This window comes from Bombus vosnesenskii, unplaced genomic scaffold (genome assembly GCF_011952255.1).
Source record: "Bombus vosnesenskii isolate JDL3184/JDL3185 unplaced genomic scaffold, Bvos_JDL3184-5_v1.1 scf7180000013295, whole genome shotgun sequence".
Lineage (NCBI taxonomy): Eukaryota > Metazoa > Arthropoda > Insecta > Hymenoptera > Apidae > Bombus > Bombus vosnesenskii.
In genome coordinates, this window is record NW_022882946.1 from 5,185,793 (window position 1) to 5,203,980 (window position 18,188).

The 18,188-nt window shown below is 37.7% G+C and overlaps 1 protein-coding gene across 3 annotated transcripts in view; it reads left to right on the forward strand.

The window, feature by feature from the left end:
* Positions 1-18,188, forward strand: part of LOC117233116 (ecdysone-induced protein 78C) — a 140,150-nt gene that overhangs the window by 94,964 nt on the left and 26,998 nt on the right. For all 3 annotated transcript variants that reach the window (XR_004493264.1, XM_033493090.1, XM_033493089.1), the window contains one exon: positions 13,943-14,067. Coding sequence is in view for 2 of the 3 variants with exons in the window: in XM_033493090.1 (XP_033348981.1) it covers positions 13,943-14,067 (125 nt within the window). In the remaining variant the exon portion in view is untranslated. The remainder of the gene's footprint in view (positions 1-13,942; positions 14,068-18,188) is intronic.

Here is an 18,188-nt window from a genome sequence, read left to right on the forward strand (position 1 = left end):
CGACCGTGCTCGCTTCTGCCATTGAATCGATAATTCCGACAGATTAGTATGTCTTATTCCATATAATAATCGTTCCATATAGTAATAAGTAATTATTCCATAAAAAGAAAACAGTGTTTGTAACAATACTTTATAAGCGCACGATCCTTTCGATACGTCTTTTTTCGTCATTGATATCTCGCGAGATACTGACTACTCGAACAATTCGTAACGAGATCCAGTTTTCCAATAAATCTCGAGATAAACGTCGGAAAAATTGGTGATTTCAGAAAACGATCTTACGAAGTATCGTCTTGTTAGTCCGCAAAGAGTTAACATCGAAAGCTTCTCTCGTGGAACTCGAGTTCTATAAAACGTACTTTTCGAACATTGTCTCGTACAATACGTACGAGTGTTTACGCGCTTATGCGAAAGCTGCTTTCCGGCTGCACCGGCGAAATCTCAATTTCGCTTCACTTCCGGCAGCGCTTTGCCGTTTCAGGCAGCTACGACGAAGAGGTCGAACTTGTGCGAGAAATCTCGACGTCTCTGAGGCGTGCACCGCGCCCCGCGCTCTCAATTATCGGGTGACTTTCACTTCTCGTTGCGTAATCGCATCATGAGAGTTCTACGATAATTAAGACAGCGCTCGTCGAACGTGTTATGATATCGTTTCTAGTAAACAGCGTCCATTCTTCGAAGGTAGTGGAAATAGTAAAGCAGAGTATGTGTAACTTTGATATAAGTAAATCGGCTCGTTGATTTTATTAGATTTAATCAGAACACCTATCGGATATTTCTAAACAATAGAAGATCGAATCGATTAACACGTTCGCTACTGCGGATTAAACATTAATTTAAATTAGATGGCAAGCTGCGAAATGAACGATCGTGTAAACCTTTCGTGGCTGATTTAGAAAAAATTTCAGACAATTAGCGCTCATAATAAAAATACAGCGTACATTGCATTAGTAATGGTACAAAAGCTATTAAGTGGATTTAAGAAGAAGATTTCAATCGATGGTTAAACGAGACCAAAACAACCAAACGTGTTAAATCTTCTGTTGTTTAGATATATTTGCCTACAAGATAGATGTTTACCTAATGGCCTTACGTAGGAATATTTATGGATTTCAGGGAAATTTGTAAGAGAGTGTGAAGGAAAGGAAGTTGAGGGACGAAGAATATTTTTATTTGTATAAAAAAGGTTTACAATTTGAAGGAAATTCAACAAGTTTAGTTAGTATTTCAAGGATTTGTTGACTCCGATTCAATAGTAGTTGATGTAGATGATATATGTGCACTTACTGAAATTGTCAATTTCTTGGTACTGTAAGAAGAATTTCGTAAAAAGTTGTAAATGTAATACATGTAAAGTATAAAGAAAATTCAGCGACTAATATCTTAAAAAAAAAAAATGTTAATATGGAGCGAACTTTGGCAGAGGTTAAACTGTTAACAATAAAGACAATGGTAACATTTTCATACCTTGCTGAGCATTTGAGTTTGAGTATTCCTCCAACTTGCTAGTTTTACTTTTAAATTTTTACGTGCAATTGAGCATGTAATCAAGTTACTAGCGTGTTGTTTACTTAAAAAAAATTAAACTTATTAAACAATCTTTTTCTTTAAGCGGAAGAAAAGGTAATCCTTGTTATACATAATACCTTTCGTGAGATATTTTTAATAGCTGAAAATTTCTATGAACAAATCAACACGATGAATCTTATGTTTCTTTTAAATCTCGTGTTGTATGTTCGTGCGGAAATATAATGTATGTTAGCGCGAGATTAGATAGAAAAAATTGATTAGCTCCATAGATAAGTAACGTTCAATGTTTAAAACATTAGAGATTTATAAATACGTGTATGGATAATTGAGAGTCACGGAGTCAATGTTCGAGTACAAGCGATATCCTAGTTTATTGCTTCGTTTAATATTATTTGAATTAATAAATCTCCTATTCTGTATATTGCTAATTATTCATCGCGACTAATTAATTCGTACGTTTTACAGAAAATTCAATTAAATTTGCACGCGACGAACAGTATTGTTAAATTTTAATGTGGTACGTAACGAAAATACAATTTGATAAAAAAAGATTATATTAGTAGTATTATTATATCTTATATAAAAGATTATATTATTAGTATATTAGATCGATAAAGACAGATAATATTACTCGATATACCGCCACTTCAAATTGATATTCATTAGTACGCGTATACAATTTTACGAGTGTTTTATAGTTGAATTGAAAGATCCTTATCCGTGTCCAGATACTTTCACCGTATCAATCCGCTCCTGTATCGATGTTACCTTTCGATATTTTTGAAATTAAGATCCACAGACGCTTTCTTTCTTATTTCGTCTATTTTTATTCGTAGCCGCGCAAACTTGGAATTTTCGCTGTTTCTCGGTAACAACTTAGACAGATTATTGTTCGCGAGTTTTGCCACTGTTCGAGAAGCTAATTAATTTCTCATTAATCAGCGTCTCGCCGCAGAGAATTACAAATTTCGTACATCTTCCACCATCATGAAAGAGGAATGGAAGCCAGGAGAAGAGACTCGTAGCATATTCAAGTCTAGGTCAAAAATAGAGTTCACAGAAACAACAGGCGTTACAAGTAGATACAGATGCAGACGCAGACTGGCGACGTTCCATGACGGTCATTCCGATACAAACTCGACCAACTATCGATAATTGCCATGCATCATCGAAGACTAAAGATCAAAAGTTTGATAAAGTAGCTCCAAAATGAAAGAAGTTTGTCCGAGAACGAGACTCGGCCCGTTTGAAAACTCGAAATTACGAGTTTAACAAATCAACTGTCGAACCGCTCGAAATTTCATCGAAAACGAGACTTCGGTACGTTCGAAAACTCGAAACCTCTGTGCTCGTACGGGAAGAATTATACGGCGTACACTTGCCGGAGAAGTGTTTCCGCGTCAGGAAGCAGCTGGTACTTGCAAGAATACATCAGTTTCCGGCGCTGGTAAACAAGCAAGCGAATCGTCGGTATTACACGCCAGGGCGACGACGACCGACGAATCGATGTGTGTAACCCTCGTGCACCAGCTAGCTATTCGGCTCGACATCGAATATGCATTAAAACGAGCCAGTCCACGCCGAGCGTTCAACGTTCAACGCTTGAAAACCCGAGCTGAACTTCGTCCGATTAATAATTTCCCAGTTTTATTTCGCTGTTCGGCGGGGGCTGGACCTCTATTGATGGCCAACCTTTCGTTTACAAACCATTATACGATATTTTGATTATTCAGTATATAATTGATGATACGCGGGTTGTGACCGTTTCCCGATCACGATGATCAACTACGTGCGTATGTATATAGAACGTAGAGTTGCTACATCGAGATTTGAATGAAGTTTGAGCATTGTGATTAATTGTGTAATGTACCTTTTTCTTTTTTTTTCTTTTTTTTTTTGATCGTTCGTTTGGAAGATTAAGGGGAAATATAATAATCGATACATTGAAGTTTTACGTCTTACTATATGTACAGGATGTTCGTTATGATAGTGTCCGATATGATTTTTCAATCGTTCGTAACAAATGTGTGTGTTGAAGACGTATTTGTACACGGCGAGCAAATTCAAGATTTGGTGTTTGATTTTGATTTCTTCAATGCAACTGCGTAATCTTTTTAATTACATTGGAAATCGGTGATATTAAGATGAAAATTCAATATGACATGACATTTTACTTCACAGTATACCAAATTTGCAGCATATTCGAGTTCGAACGTACGTGTGCATACGTATGTTGTACATACGTCAAAAATTGGATTTTACTAAGGAAATTTTGAACTCTCGTTGAGAGAACGCATATTGAAGAATATTTCTCGGTAATCGAATTTTAGTTACGCAGAAACATCTTTGTATGTACATTTTTTACAACGAATATATTTCGCCTTTTATTAACCCGAACACTTTAATCCTGTAGCATTTAACGTTCGAGAAGAAGCAAAAGCTGAGAGAATAATACGTTCGTGTGTGTGTCTAATTATAGAGATAGTTCATTCGAAGAAGCATTTGTAATAATTTGACGTAGAATTTAGAAAGCATCGATCTAATGGATCACGTACACCAAAGAAGATCTGGAGCCACTTTTTCCACGTAAATGTTTCCGCGTGTCCCCGGAAACTCTGCAACGTTCGAACATCGTTTTAATGCAAAATTATGTGCCTTTGTCAAATCGTTGTATGGCTGACGTTGTACGTGAAACCGCAATCTAAATACGTCCATTAGATCTTCGAACACGTACGCTGAAACGGGCTCCTAATTATAATTGGTCGTCGATTGATGCTTTCAGCTATTGTTCGACGATATATATACAGCAGATGCGACGCTCCGTATACACGAAGTTGTAAAAAGGAATTGAAATAAACAAACTTCTTCGATGTCTCGATGAAAAACTCGGTGAAATTGAACGGCAGAGATATGCCACTCACGTAATCCTGGACACACGTAATACGTAATTGTATAATGTGGAACGAGTTAAGAGACTGGCTCGTGAAAGTGCAATCATATCGCATCGGGCCGATCGGAATTTATCATATTAAAGTTACGTTTCTGCATCTAATTCACTATAATATTATGTAATGAATTAGAATGTAACGAGGCGTTGATCCGCAGCCAGGAAATCCTGTCTGGCTTTCTTGCCTATTCGCTAGTTACACCCACCGTCAATCAAGCCGCGTGTTTCTATTTTCCACGAATTGCCTTTCGACAGATTGTTGATTGTTTATGCAGCATTCTCACGTAACGTGGAAATTTCTTCCCAACTTTATTCATTTTCTTTCCTTTTCTCTTCTTCTTTTTCTTTCTTTTTTTTTTTCAAAGTCGAAGTTGATATGAAAGTCTAATCTAGCCTCTGGTTATGAGAGATTTCTGCCGAGAAGATATTGTTCGATATACAGGGTGTTTCGTTAGTTCTATAAACATCGGATATCTGTGTTATTTCAGGCAATAAATGAAAATATTATTTCGAGAATTTTGCATGTATCGTTGCAAGAGAAACGTAACACGACAGAAATAGTTTTTATAGATTTAATTTCTAGGTTTTAACGTTACTCTCGGTAAACACGAAGGCTTTGAATATTTTAAGAATATCTGTATGTATAGAGTTAGAACGCATATCAATAAAGATTCTTTCGTATTTTTCGGAAACTTCAGGAAAACTTTTTGTCTGGGAAGAGAACTTTTGCAGAAGCGTCTAATCTTCTTTTTAACCAAATTTTCTAAAATTTTATAAAAATACTAACGTGCATTTATCGTGCAATTTATTTAAAACAGCAAAATTGACTTTTTTTGCTTGTCTCTCACAACACCCTATATTTGTCGCTGAATAGTTTATAGTACTAGCATGATCACTTGGAGTAGCTTGCACAAAGACATAAAAACAATTGTAAGTTGAAAACTAGGTCAAATTCAAGGACCAACTTTTGTACAAATTTTTGCGTGTGGTATTCGTCATGAAAATCATGCTCACGATTTATGAAGCGTGTTATATTATATTATTATTCAGTCTTCAACACACACACACACACACACCACACAATGAAAGTTTTTAGTGTACGATTAATATCAGCATAAACAATTCACAATTCGAGTGACAGATAATCCAAAAATTTGTATCATTCTCTAAACTCACCTTCTTTACTTTCCAATCTATGGACCCGATCGATATGGATTTAACTCGAATAATACAAAATTCCAACGTTTTATAAAATAAAGAACGCGAAAGTGGACAAAGAATAAACTCGCTGCAACATTCTCAACTTATTTAGCTAACAGAATTCCCCGTACGAAAAATAAACGAGTACACGACTCTTAATTAAACTCTCCCCGAAGATTAATCTCCTGTGCGCCTCACAAAGGAACCTCTCGAAGACCGTTCAATAACTCCATCGCTAATAACTCTGAACTGAACGCGAATAACAGCCGCCAAACGTGATATTCGTTCCCGGAAATACACGAGCCAACGTACGATGAACTAGCAGTCTCGTTGAAAATACTGAAGTTTGCTGATTCTATGTAGCACGACCTACTTCGAGGATACAAACCGGAGATCATGAACGGAACAAGGGAGGAACGGAACGCGGATGAAGGCGCGGAAGGAAGGAGAACAGAGGGAGCTTACTTTGCTGACTGGCTTCCGAGCAAGCTTTTGAACACGGCCGCTCAAAGCGCTCTTGAATAATATATGCAAGTCACACTCTCGCGAAATTTATGTATCACGTTCCCGACGAAGGAAAATACGTCGGACCGATGTTTGCCAGGCGTATGTGTCCGAGAAAATAATAATATTTCGCTTGAGAACGATCGACGACAAAAGTCGATGAATGACGCGACACGTGCGTCCTCGTCGAAAGTTTTCAGTCGATATACATCCGTTTCTCCTCGCTCTATCGCGATACAACGTATAAAGCGTAGCGCAGATAGAGCTACTAACTATTTCATCGCTTATTCCAGTTCAGGATTAACTTTCCAGGGTTGGATTAACAAATTGACGGTAACGTAAATTTTTCATCGACGAATAACACCGGACTGCATCGGGGTTCGATGAACGTCGAGTATCAGGTTCGATGATTATTCGCTGTTAAATAGACGATAAAAATTTCTGTGAGCGCCAATCACGGTAGATAAACCGTGAAAGAAATTGGAACATTGATCGTCCACGTTGCGATGGCAGAAGTTTTTGCGACGGCAGAAACGGAAACAGAGTAACGGATCCTCGTGTTTTCTGTTTTACAACTGTTGACGCTGGAAACAGTACGACGCTGGCCAGGTTCGGGTGCAGCGTGAGAAGACAAATAATTTACTTAACCAATGACTAATTGTAAGTTGGCCGGTTTACGAGCTTAATTCGTTGTTTGTGTCGTTCGTTCCGAATTATTTGACCATAATTTGTTTGGCACATAGCGGAGGAAATGGCTTGAATTGTTAATCGCGTCAATTTGGATTGGATCGAGTAAACGTACAGCTTCGACAATATCCTTTCTATTTGAATTTCGTTCTACGCTTGACAGTCCTTTGATCTACGAAGAGTTTCGTAGTTTTACATGTTCGCATTACGAGTGTTTTATGTGTTTCAAGATTTTTTATTCAGAATCGTAATTAATTCGTTGGACGAACGATACTTTAATATTTCTCTTCGTGTACATTAAATTATTAAATTACAGTTGTTAGTCGATCAGAAACGTCGATTATTTCGAATCTCGCGAATGGACATTTAAAATATAAATTGCCACGAAGTGAAAAGTTTGCAGCAGTCTAACGATGAAATATGAATTCCGTGGATTTCTAAAGCTTCTGCTTTCTCACAAATGCAGAAACATCGGCGATCTACTTGTAACTTAACATGTACGTGCAAATGGAATTCCAATCTACGTTCAAAGAAAATACCATAAAACTCTAAACAATGGCGATACTTTTCATCCACTTACGTAAGGTTCGCTTCTGCGGCAAAATCAAAGATACCGAAGATAAGTTTCGCCTATGAAGCGGTTGCAATCGATACATCTGGTCACGACGACGAATCGCGCAGCGTCTTATCTGCGCTCGTCGCGTTTTCTCCGTCGACTTTCACGCGGGGAGACCCACGATGTTTGTAACTGTGTATCGCGACCGTAAATCTTTTATAGTTGGTCGTACATTCAGTTCGTAATCATACAGCGTTTAACATTTCACTTACCACCCCAGGCCTCGGTAATATTCCGCGGAACAGAGGCACAATTTCTATTTCTGCTTATAAATTCCGCTCGGTCGAACCAACTTTCTCCTCACGGGAGTACCTCGAATTGATGGACGTTCAGTACGTGGCCGCGAACATCCGAGGATATTTCACTCGGCAAAACAGAGTGGAAACCCTATGGGATCGTATGGGCATTCGCGAAAAACCTTGGCCGAAAAATATATTAGCAGACCATCAACGTTTACGTAACTTTATATTTCTATAAATATTTATGATTGCAGGAATGAAATTCTCAGTGGAAACTGTGATCGCAGAGTCATCCGATCAACAGTAATTTAAAATTCTAAAAGTACCCCGAAATATTTCCTTCTATCAGCATCGCACCGGTTTCATGATAATTATTTGTACGTGGTATGTTTAAGTATACGTTGGTTGTTCTAGCATTAAGTTTCCCATAAATGCACGAACATCCGCGGTCAAACTTGTGAAATATAGAAAAAAATTGAACGACTCAAAGTCTTTGTTTTGTATTCCTTGAAAGTTCGATGAAAGATAGAATTTGTTGTCCAGTAGGTTTGAGATAATGTACCTTGTATCTTTAGAAATTGCTTCGAATATATTCAATTTATTATGTGCCACATGTTATCACTTAGGTATTTATATTTATGTATGTTCGATCGATAAATTCTTGAAATAGAAATAGAATTCTTGAGATGTATATTTCAGTGCTATAAAAGCAATGTGAATTAGTCTTTCATTCGTATTGGGTGTAGTTTATATTTAAATTTAAACAGATTTCGTATTGAATTCGAATTTAGAAATCTTCAAGTGTTTAATTTTGTATATCTAAAGATAGAGTTGATCTTAGATTAGTTTTTCTTAGAATTTCATAATATAATAGATAGAAGAAATTATTTTAAGCTATAAAATGCACTGATTCGCAATTTTTTTTAGTTAGCTATACAAAGATCGAATGCATCAATCGTGCATGCATAAGGAAAGTTTATTTAATTCATTAATAGTAATTCTCATCTTTATTTGATTCTCCTATGCTTTCTCTTATATATATTACATGATACATGAATATTATTAAAATATATGAACTGACAGCGAACAAATGACCAAAAGTAACATCTACTAATTTTCTATAGAATCGACAGATGTGTGAAACGTTCAAAAGTCACATCAATTAACTCGAAACTATCTCTTCTGACTAAATGGAAAGTAACAAATACTTTTCAAAATCTTCCTTGAAATCTCCATTGCTTACTTCCTTTCAATAAGCGAATTTATGGAAACAAAGTACCTGTTTCTTAAGAATTCAACGCTAATTACACACCTGGATAACGAAACTGAGAAAATTTTAAACTTCTGATAGGCTTATGCATACGCATAGCACATAAAACGTAAATTTTCGGATATTTTCTAAAGTTTTTCTTTATACAAGGTGGTTGGTAACTGGTGGTACAAGCGGAAAGGGGGTGATTCTACGCGAAAAAAGAAGTCGAAAATATAGAAAATATATCTTTTTTAATTTTTCTTTAACCGCACGCGTACCGAACGAAAATTCAAAGTCGATTTTCTCGAAAACAAAGCCTCGAACGAAAAATTTTTATTCTATATTTTCGACTTCTTTTTTCGCGTAGAATCATCCCCTTTCCGCTTGTACCATCAGTTACCAACCACCCTGTATATAAACTAAGAATAATGTGATCCTTTTAAACGATAAAACAGCTCCGAAACGCGCACTTAACACATACAAACTAAAATTTCATTGTAACGTTGCGTGACAATTTTAACGAAGGATAAAATCGTTCCGGATCTTCCCGTTTCCATCTCGGCAATTAAGTTACAGTCTGTCAGACATAAACGAGTGTCCGTGTATTCTTGAACGGCAGTGTACACGAGCCGAGTAAAATTCACGGTAAAAATCTCTATAAAAGCTAAAAAAAAATCAACTTGCCTCTCGCAAAGAGAATCAATTCGGCTAAATCCTGCCACTTCTGTCAAATATAATCGTGGGAAGGGGAAAGGGGCAAAAAGATTGAAGGAAAAAGCATTAAAACAGCGGAAAGTACATGCAACGTAGGTGAAATACGATAGCGTCGTTTCGTGTCTAATTTGCATACGTGGAACGCTCGGCCGCGATGAATCTCGTTGTTCCAAGACGGAAACGAGCTCGCTGGTAAAAAGTTTGGTACGCGGGAAAATTTATTCGTGCACGACCGTTTAAGGCGTCGTTAATACGGTACGCCTTAACGAATTCCCATGAAGAAGCACCGAAAAACTTCGGTTCACCGGTGGTGTAGTATACGTCATTACGTGCGCGGTGTGGCGCGTTCACTTCCGCCATCGTCCCTGGAAATTACAGACCATCCGGGACCGCGATAAATTACAATGTATCGGCTGCGAACGTGTGAGAGTGTTGGCACGGCGTTCGATCGTTTAAGAATACACACACCGTTGATTAGGCAGGGTCGCCTTGACTACTGCACAGTTTTCAACACTTGAATACGTCGTGCTTACTATCTTCTTACAGCTTAAAGAGAATAAATAAATAAAGCTCTGTGATAAAGCTTACAGAGAAGAGAAGAACGTAGAAGATCGTTTGCTATATTTTTTCCAAAGAAATAGTTTAAAAATTGTAGTTTGTACGTTGTCGATCGATCGAGTGAAAATTTGTATTCTTTTTTTTTTTTCGTGTAATTTTTGTAATCCACTGTATTTTTTCGCGTTCTTTGAAATCTTGGAAATATCTATCTTCTTGGGATATCTAGTAAAATACAGCTTGTCTCGATGATTGCTACGTTTACCTTCCACGAAACTTCGACTTGTCGGCTAAACATTCCTCTTTAAATCTGATAGATCGTTTCCATTTCCAATTACGTCTGATCGATATTCTGCTGTTTAATCGTAAGGTGACGATAAAAACCAGAAAATCGACGTGTGTGAAAATTCACTGCGATCTTCCTAAAGTTAGCTTTTTAAAGTTATTTTTATTTTACAATCTTTTTTAACGGTAACACACGTATGTTATCAGTATTTTCAGTGAAAACCTCCAGGGATACGGAAAAGTATTAATTATTTTTACACTGGCTGCGGAGATAATCCAAGTTTATATTTGGAAGGCTTTCCCAAAAATTATCGCGACGATCATTTAAAATTCGTATTACTTTAAACAATTTTTCTTTCGTTTAACCATATGTGTAAATGTATTTCTATATTTTAGTAAAATTTTTATACTTTTCCTGTGTCTGTTCTGATTTGTAAGTATAAATCACGTTTATACCAATTGCATACGTGTTACATAATTTTCTCAGTCTTGAAATAAATATCGTTACCTCCTGCGCGTTTATCTCTTTGAAATTTTAGCTGAAACGCTATTTTACTCGGATGACATACACGATATGTCACATGGTCGTCCGACATCAAAATTATTACGGATGCCCTGTGACATACCGCGCACGCCCTGGCGTACTTTTAAATAAAAGTTGTCCAAAAAGTACCTTTTTTCCTTTTTTATTCCTAGATTGATTAGTTTCGCGTATTTTTTTATTACAAATCCAAAAACGTTTCCGGAATCATCCGGAAGGGTTCCGTTCAAAATCTCCAATATCAAATGCGTTGTACGAGTTGTTTCTTAATTACAGATTTCTAAAATCGCACAATTGCAGGTTCATACGGATAAATCAATTTCAGATGGGGTTTCAGTTCCTGCAAACGTAGACGCACTGCGTACATTCCAGACAAATAATAAACAAAACATATTTTTACCCTTATCATACTTTATACTTGAATGTTATATAGTTGCATTTGCGATAAGAGGACGATTCGTGCTCGACAGTGATTGTCCTTCCCGTGATTGTCTTTGTCACGGTAGAAAAATTTCGGTACCGTTCGATGGCGTTACGGGCTTCATAAATCGCATCGGTGGCCGGAATACAGTGCCGGCGATCGGGCCCCGTTTCCAGACGCTACGATCAACTACACTGCTCCTTGCTCGGTCTCTTATACTCTTCTTGCTCCCTTTTGCACAGCGTACTTCTCCTATCCATCCTTCCCATCGTCGCTGCTTCTTCTCGCCGCCATCTTCCTTTCATCAGTCTTTCTCTCTGTCTATCGATCTCTGTCTAACCCCTGGCCACGTAACGACACGTCTTCTGGCAGGGGTTTCCAACGAGAGTCCAACGGTATATATAATGTTGCGGACTACTCCTATACGGTTCCCTGTGCACTCCCTTTGCGGACGGCCCCGTTTCGCCTTTTTCCTCTTCCTTTTTCTTTTCCTTCCCTCTTCGCTCCGCTCGTCTCGTCCGCTCGTTCTTCCTCTCGCTGTTCTCCCTAGGTCGTGTGGTGTGTTCTCTCTGTAACGGTGACGCGAGCTTTCCGTTACACGAACCACCGCGTGTGGCTGCGAGCCTCGCGCCAGCAGGAGCAGCAGCCTGTTCCCTTCCTCGGTGGCGTTCCCGACCGTCGTTGCATTATGGATGCAACGGGCCTGTTCCTCGTCCAATGGAAGAAACCAGCCCGTGCCTCGGACGAACGTGGTTCTCGTACCATCGTCGTCCTGACACGACGCCACTCTTCTTTGTACATACACTTCCAACATATTTCTTCTCCTTTTCTTCTTTAATCCTGGCCTTCCCTTATTTTAGCCTGTCTGACAGTATCCGGTATTTTCGTTGTTCCTTCTGATCTTGTATTTTTATCTTTGTTTGATCCGTGTTCCATTTTATTCGAATAGAATCGATTCGGTTCTTCGTCCTGTTCTTCCCTTCTCTTGCTCTTACCTTGTTCCCTGTTTCCTTCTATTTCGTTCTGTTGGACATTCGCTGTCTTTCTCAGTCCGTCTGTTGCTACCCGTTTGTCTGTGTTCCGTTGGTTTTCGATTTTATTTGATTAGAATTAACAGTCTTCTATCCTGTCCTTTTCATCTTCTTTGTCTGCGACTCGTCCGTTGCTCGTATAATTGTCCTTTATTTCTCGCGTTTATCTGAAACGTCTGTATCTGGTCGATTCATCTCACTTTCTCCTAGTCCGTTTGTCAGTGCGACTTCCTTTATCTCTGTATTTCTCGCTGTTTCCCTGCGTCTATCTTCGTTTCGCCGTTGTTCGACTCTATTTGGCTAGAACCGATAGTCGCCCTTTTTTCCCCCCGTTCTTTCTCCCTGGAGTCTGTGTACGCGTGACCATTTCCATCGAGAAGCGATTCCGTTAGCTCCACGCGCTTTGTGCTCGTTTTTTGGTCGTTAGAAAGAAGGAAGGCGAGCCGTGATCTCGTCCGTTGCGCTCGAATCGGCGATGATCGCGTGGAAACTCGACATTGAGAAGCATGTTTACGAGCGATTCGACGAGGTTCGTTTGGAGAACGTATTGAATCGATGATCAGAGAATATAAGAATGTTTCTTACCTCCTTCTCTGTTGGATTACATAGATATATTTTCCAGCGAAACGAGGTTACGATATGGAGGACATGATACGACTATTGCAGTCCGAAAATAATGATATGACGTTAATGCGAGAAAATTTATTACGTTCCGTTTAACCACTCACAATTAGTCCAACTGTATCGTTAAATGTTAATGCTCGACTCCACGCTAATGACATCTTAAACAACGGATAATTAACGACGCTATCCTGCTTATGTTTAATTCATAACATTGCACGACACATTACGATCCGTAAGCTGTTTTTATGCTTCGATCGCGAATTATATGCGACCTATATAAAACAAGAATATTTTTAAGCATCTGTGTATACCTCAGATAAATGTTATCATGTGTTTTTTAAGTACTTGCAAATATTTTTACATGTTTAATTGGGAAAAATCAGAATTCTTAAGTGCTTCGAAAAATCTACAATTTATTAAATTATTTGATTCTGATAAAAAGGGGATTTGTACAACAGAGCAGGAAGCTATTATATTAAATTATCGCGATACAAGCTCTAATGTCATTTCAACGATTACAATAGCCGACGCCGTTAAAACTGAATAGAATAAAAGGTAGGCGGAAATATATGAAAGATTTATCAGAATTGCTATGAAATATCAGATAAAATATTAAAATAAATGAAATAAATCATCGTGTACTCTGTGCAATTTGTTTCTCGTCATTATAGACAAAGTTTTCGTATAGATTTCTTCCTTCCAAGAAGGAATAGAGATACATTTGGCAGAACGTTTACCTAGTTTTACGGATGACGATCACGTTACATAACGTAGCTCTGTCTGCTTTGTTTTCCAGAGCAACATTACGCGGCTGCCGATTCGAACAGTTCGACGCCCGCGAAGAGTTTCGTGGCCTGTAGAGTTTGCGGTGACAAAGCGAGCGGTTATCATTACGGCGTAACCAGCTGCGAGGGCTGCAAAGTGAGTATGACAACGTATCACGTTCATAATTGTGCTTCGGTCTTGCCGAAAGTTTGGACGTTTAAACGTTAAACAATTTGGAATTCTTCGAACGCGAAAGTCATGAAATTTGAGAATTTAGGAACTCGAGCGTTAAAAGTTTCGAGGATTTAACAACACAATGATTACAAATCTTGAGGATCCGAGAATTAGAAAACCTTACAATTTGGAAATTTGAGAAACTTAAATATTCGAGAGTTTGAATACTTGGAGATTTGAATATTTGCATGGTTGGATATTTCGTAATTTGGGAACTTCTAAATTTAAAAGTTAGAAAATTTCACGCTTGAACATGAGAAAATTTCGTACTTGAAAATTCGATACTTGATAATTTGAAAATCAACGAAAGTCGAACACGACACGATTCTAAAATGTCAAAATTCGAGAATCGTAATATCGGAGATGAAATTCGCGTAAATTTTATCGATTCGCGATAACTATCGCACGGTGATATATTGCATCGTGTACGAGAAGATACAACGCGAGAAATGCTCCTCGCGAAACTTTCTACACCGAGAAAAATAATCGTATGCACTGAACTTTCCTCTATCCCGAAGTATAATTCGTATAAGATCGCCTTCGATGTATCGCTTCCTGTGGGAAAATTATCGCATTTGTAAATATTATTTCTCCTCCTCGACGTGTCTGTGCATTGCTAGTATCGACTACTTTCGATCGTTCTCCTTACCGTTCTATTCCTTTTTCTGCTATGTGTAACGCTTTTTCTCCTATTTCCATTTCTCGTTTATTCGTTTCTCTCTCTCTCTCTCTCCCTCTCTTTCTAGCTAACCCATGCCTCGTTTTTCAATTACCACTTTCGCTTATTTTCTCCCTTTCTCCGCGAATCCTCCGTTTCGGAAGAGAAGGAACACTCTCATCTATTGCCATCGACTTTCGAACGAACTGAGAGACCAACAAATCGACACGAGGTAGCGAATTTATAGCTGATGACAAGATACGACGCCTATGATCGCTCGTATTTTATCGAACCTCACAAGGTGCGCATTTCTCGACGGGTACTCTCGTTACATCGTGGATTCGAAGATTCAGAATGGTCGATATCTTCGTGCTTCTCACGAACACCCAGTTTCTCAGTTGTCATCCGGTACGTTCGACCGTTCGAAGACTCGAATATTGGAGAATTTGAAAATTTGGAAATCAAACAATTTCATCGTCCTCCTTTCAAGTGCTTTAAAACACCGAGAAACGAAGAAGTTTTCGATGGGACAAGCCAATAACTTAACGCAAATACCTCTCCATAGGCAATCGCTGTAAAAAGGATATTCCAGTGTACCTATTCCATGAAAAACGATGGAAGACCATGATCCATCGAGCAGCATTCGCAACGGGGTTACCAATGTCGTTAAAGCGTTGTCTCCTACGAGCCATAAATTGAGCATTGTCTAGGATCGTTATTAATCGCCCGCGTCATATATCTTCACTAACGTTTGAGTATAATTAACGTTGGCAAGATGGTCGATCGCGACTATCGAAGAGAAACGAATTGTCCCTGCATCGACGGTTTGCGAAAGAAGTCGATGATCGGGAACCCATCGGCCTCTATGGATCGTTAACGGCGCTCAAGGCGTGCCGATAATATTTCATTACGTTCGCGACCGTGCAATTCGCAATACGCGTTTTCCGCGACGAAGTTCGTGTTCTACTGATTTTTATTCCTTCCTTCCTTCTTTCTTTAACCGCTTAAAGGATAACTAACTAAAGGATAAGGATACTGGGTACGTATATGTATACTCTTCCATTCAAAAGATATTGCCATGATCGATAGATGATCCTCTTGTTGAGTTATTTACTTCAAAATATATTTCAAATTCTAATAACGTAGAAATTCTAATAATGTAAGAATACACGTCCGAAGATCATAGTAACTTTATTCGAACATTATGGTGTTTGAGAGATCGTTGTCTTATACAGGATGGTTGGTAACTGGTGGTACAAGCGGAAAGGGGGTGATTCTACGCGAAAAAAGGAGTCGAAAATATAGAATAAAATTTTTTTTTTTTAATTTTTCCATCGAGACAACGATCTACAGTGAGATCCGTTATAACCGCGTACCGAGCGAAAATTCAAAGTCGATTTTCTCGAAAACAAATCACCCCCTTGTACCACCAGTTACCAACCACCCTGTATATTGGGTTGGTAACTAAGTGATTGCGGATTTTGTCATTAGGTGGTATTGACAAAATCCCAATCACTTAGTTGTCAACCCAATATTTCTCGTCATAGTTTTATCAGCTGTGTAGAACGATGAGTCTAATTACTAGGAAAATTCAATTTATGAAACGTACATAGGTTTCGGTATGGTAAGCGATAAATTAAACGATAGTGAAACTTGACATCGTAAAAATATTCAGAGATATACTGAACCACGTCAATATCCATTCGCCACGTGCGTTCCTCGGAAGAGTAGAAGTAACTATATTTTTCAAAAATTAATAAATTTGTCCCTGAAGTAATTAGGAAGATATATTACGCGTGTCTTTTATGCGTTGAAAATGAAAAACGAAGGCGATTCGTTAAGCAGGAAGAACAATAGGAAACATTTCCGCGCTATTACCGTGTCGTCGTTGTTATCGTACAGATAAAGTCCGGTATTTTGTGCGATTGTTCGCGAATTCTTATTATGCGGTCATTTTTACTGCGGCCGAAGAAGGTTTTCGAGCGTTAATTTCTTAAAGATTGTTTGCACGTTTTGCCAGTGTTAGAATGTACTTTGCTTAGCGAATGGAACGTACTAATGTCAGAATACGAGTATTTTGGAAATATTTAGAGTATCCGTGGGCTTTTTTTAGAGAGTGGTTTCCAATAGACACGATGTTTTAATTGATCAGATAGTCAGCTAATAATAGAAGAAAGCTGGGACGATCTTTAAGTGCTAATCAGTGTCAATGTCACTGGGCAATCAATAATTCCAAGGTTATTCCATACTTCCTGAGTAAGTATAGCTTTGCTTCTACTGTTCTATCTTTTACTAAGAATATTTGCATTTTGTAATTTTCTAATAAGCATATTCTTACCTCGTACTTTTTATCAATTTAATTATTATTTGCAATTTGTTTGCTCGGGAAAGATAACATTTGAAAAAATTACGGAAAACTGGTATTTTTCAAAATAGATTTTATCTATTTAGTTTATAGTAATTTAAAATTAACTTTCAATAATTTACAACATACAGAATTTTTGTTTTATTTACAAACACCATCATTTTCGCGAGATTTATAATACAAATTTAATCGCTTCTAAAAATTATTATCATATTTGTATCCAAAAACGAAGCTTTCTGATATAAACTGTATACTTTTGCGAAATCTATTCCGACGTTTCATCAACATTGCGGCTAGCTTAATTACGGATGAAATGACACACTGACGCTGACTTCGTCGAAATATATTATACCTTCCAAATGGATATAATTTACCAGGAAGCCTGGATGTTGATAACTATATGATACCAGACCGTGATACCCTATTAATTCAGTAATATATTTTCTCTAAAATTTGAAGTATCGAAAATATTTTCATTGATCTGACAGCTGAGCGCAAGAAAATTCCTATCAGCTTGGAGAATTTCGTTGCAATCTTTTGATGATATAATAAAGCAACGAAGAATTTAGAACGAACGACTTTAAAACTAATCACCTTTTTGTAGAAAATAAATGATAATAATTGACGTTACACATAATGACTAAATTGCGATATTTATGAGTATAATTTAAAAAATGGAACCTAGGTAGATAGTTGCTTTACTTACTAAATATTATTACGAATACTATGATTTGAATATTTGAAATATCTTTGCGTTTTGCGTACATTCTGTGCCTTCAAACTTCCCATAAACGCATAAAAATACACAGTTTAATGATGACATTTAAGATGTGAAATTTATAGTACGCTATATTTAACAGCTTGCCTGAGTCTCTGTTAGTTACACTGTGTGAAGGGTTAATGGTAAATCACAAAAGAATGTATCAAGTAGAAAGACGAGAAATTCCAACCTGTGTAACGTGAACAAGTGTGTAATTTCATTCTAAACGCAAATTATCTAGAAACTTTGATCTTCTACTC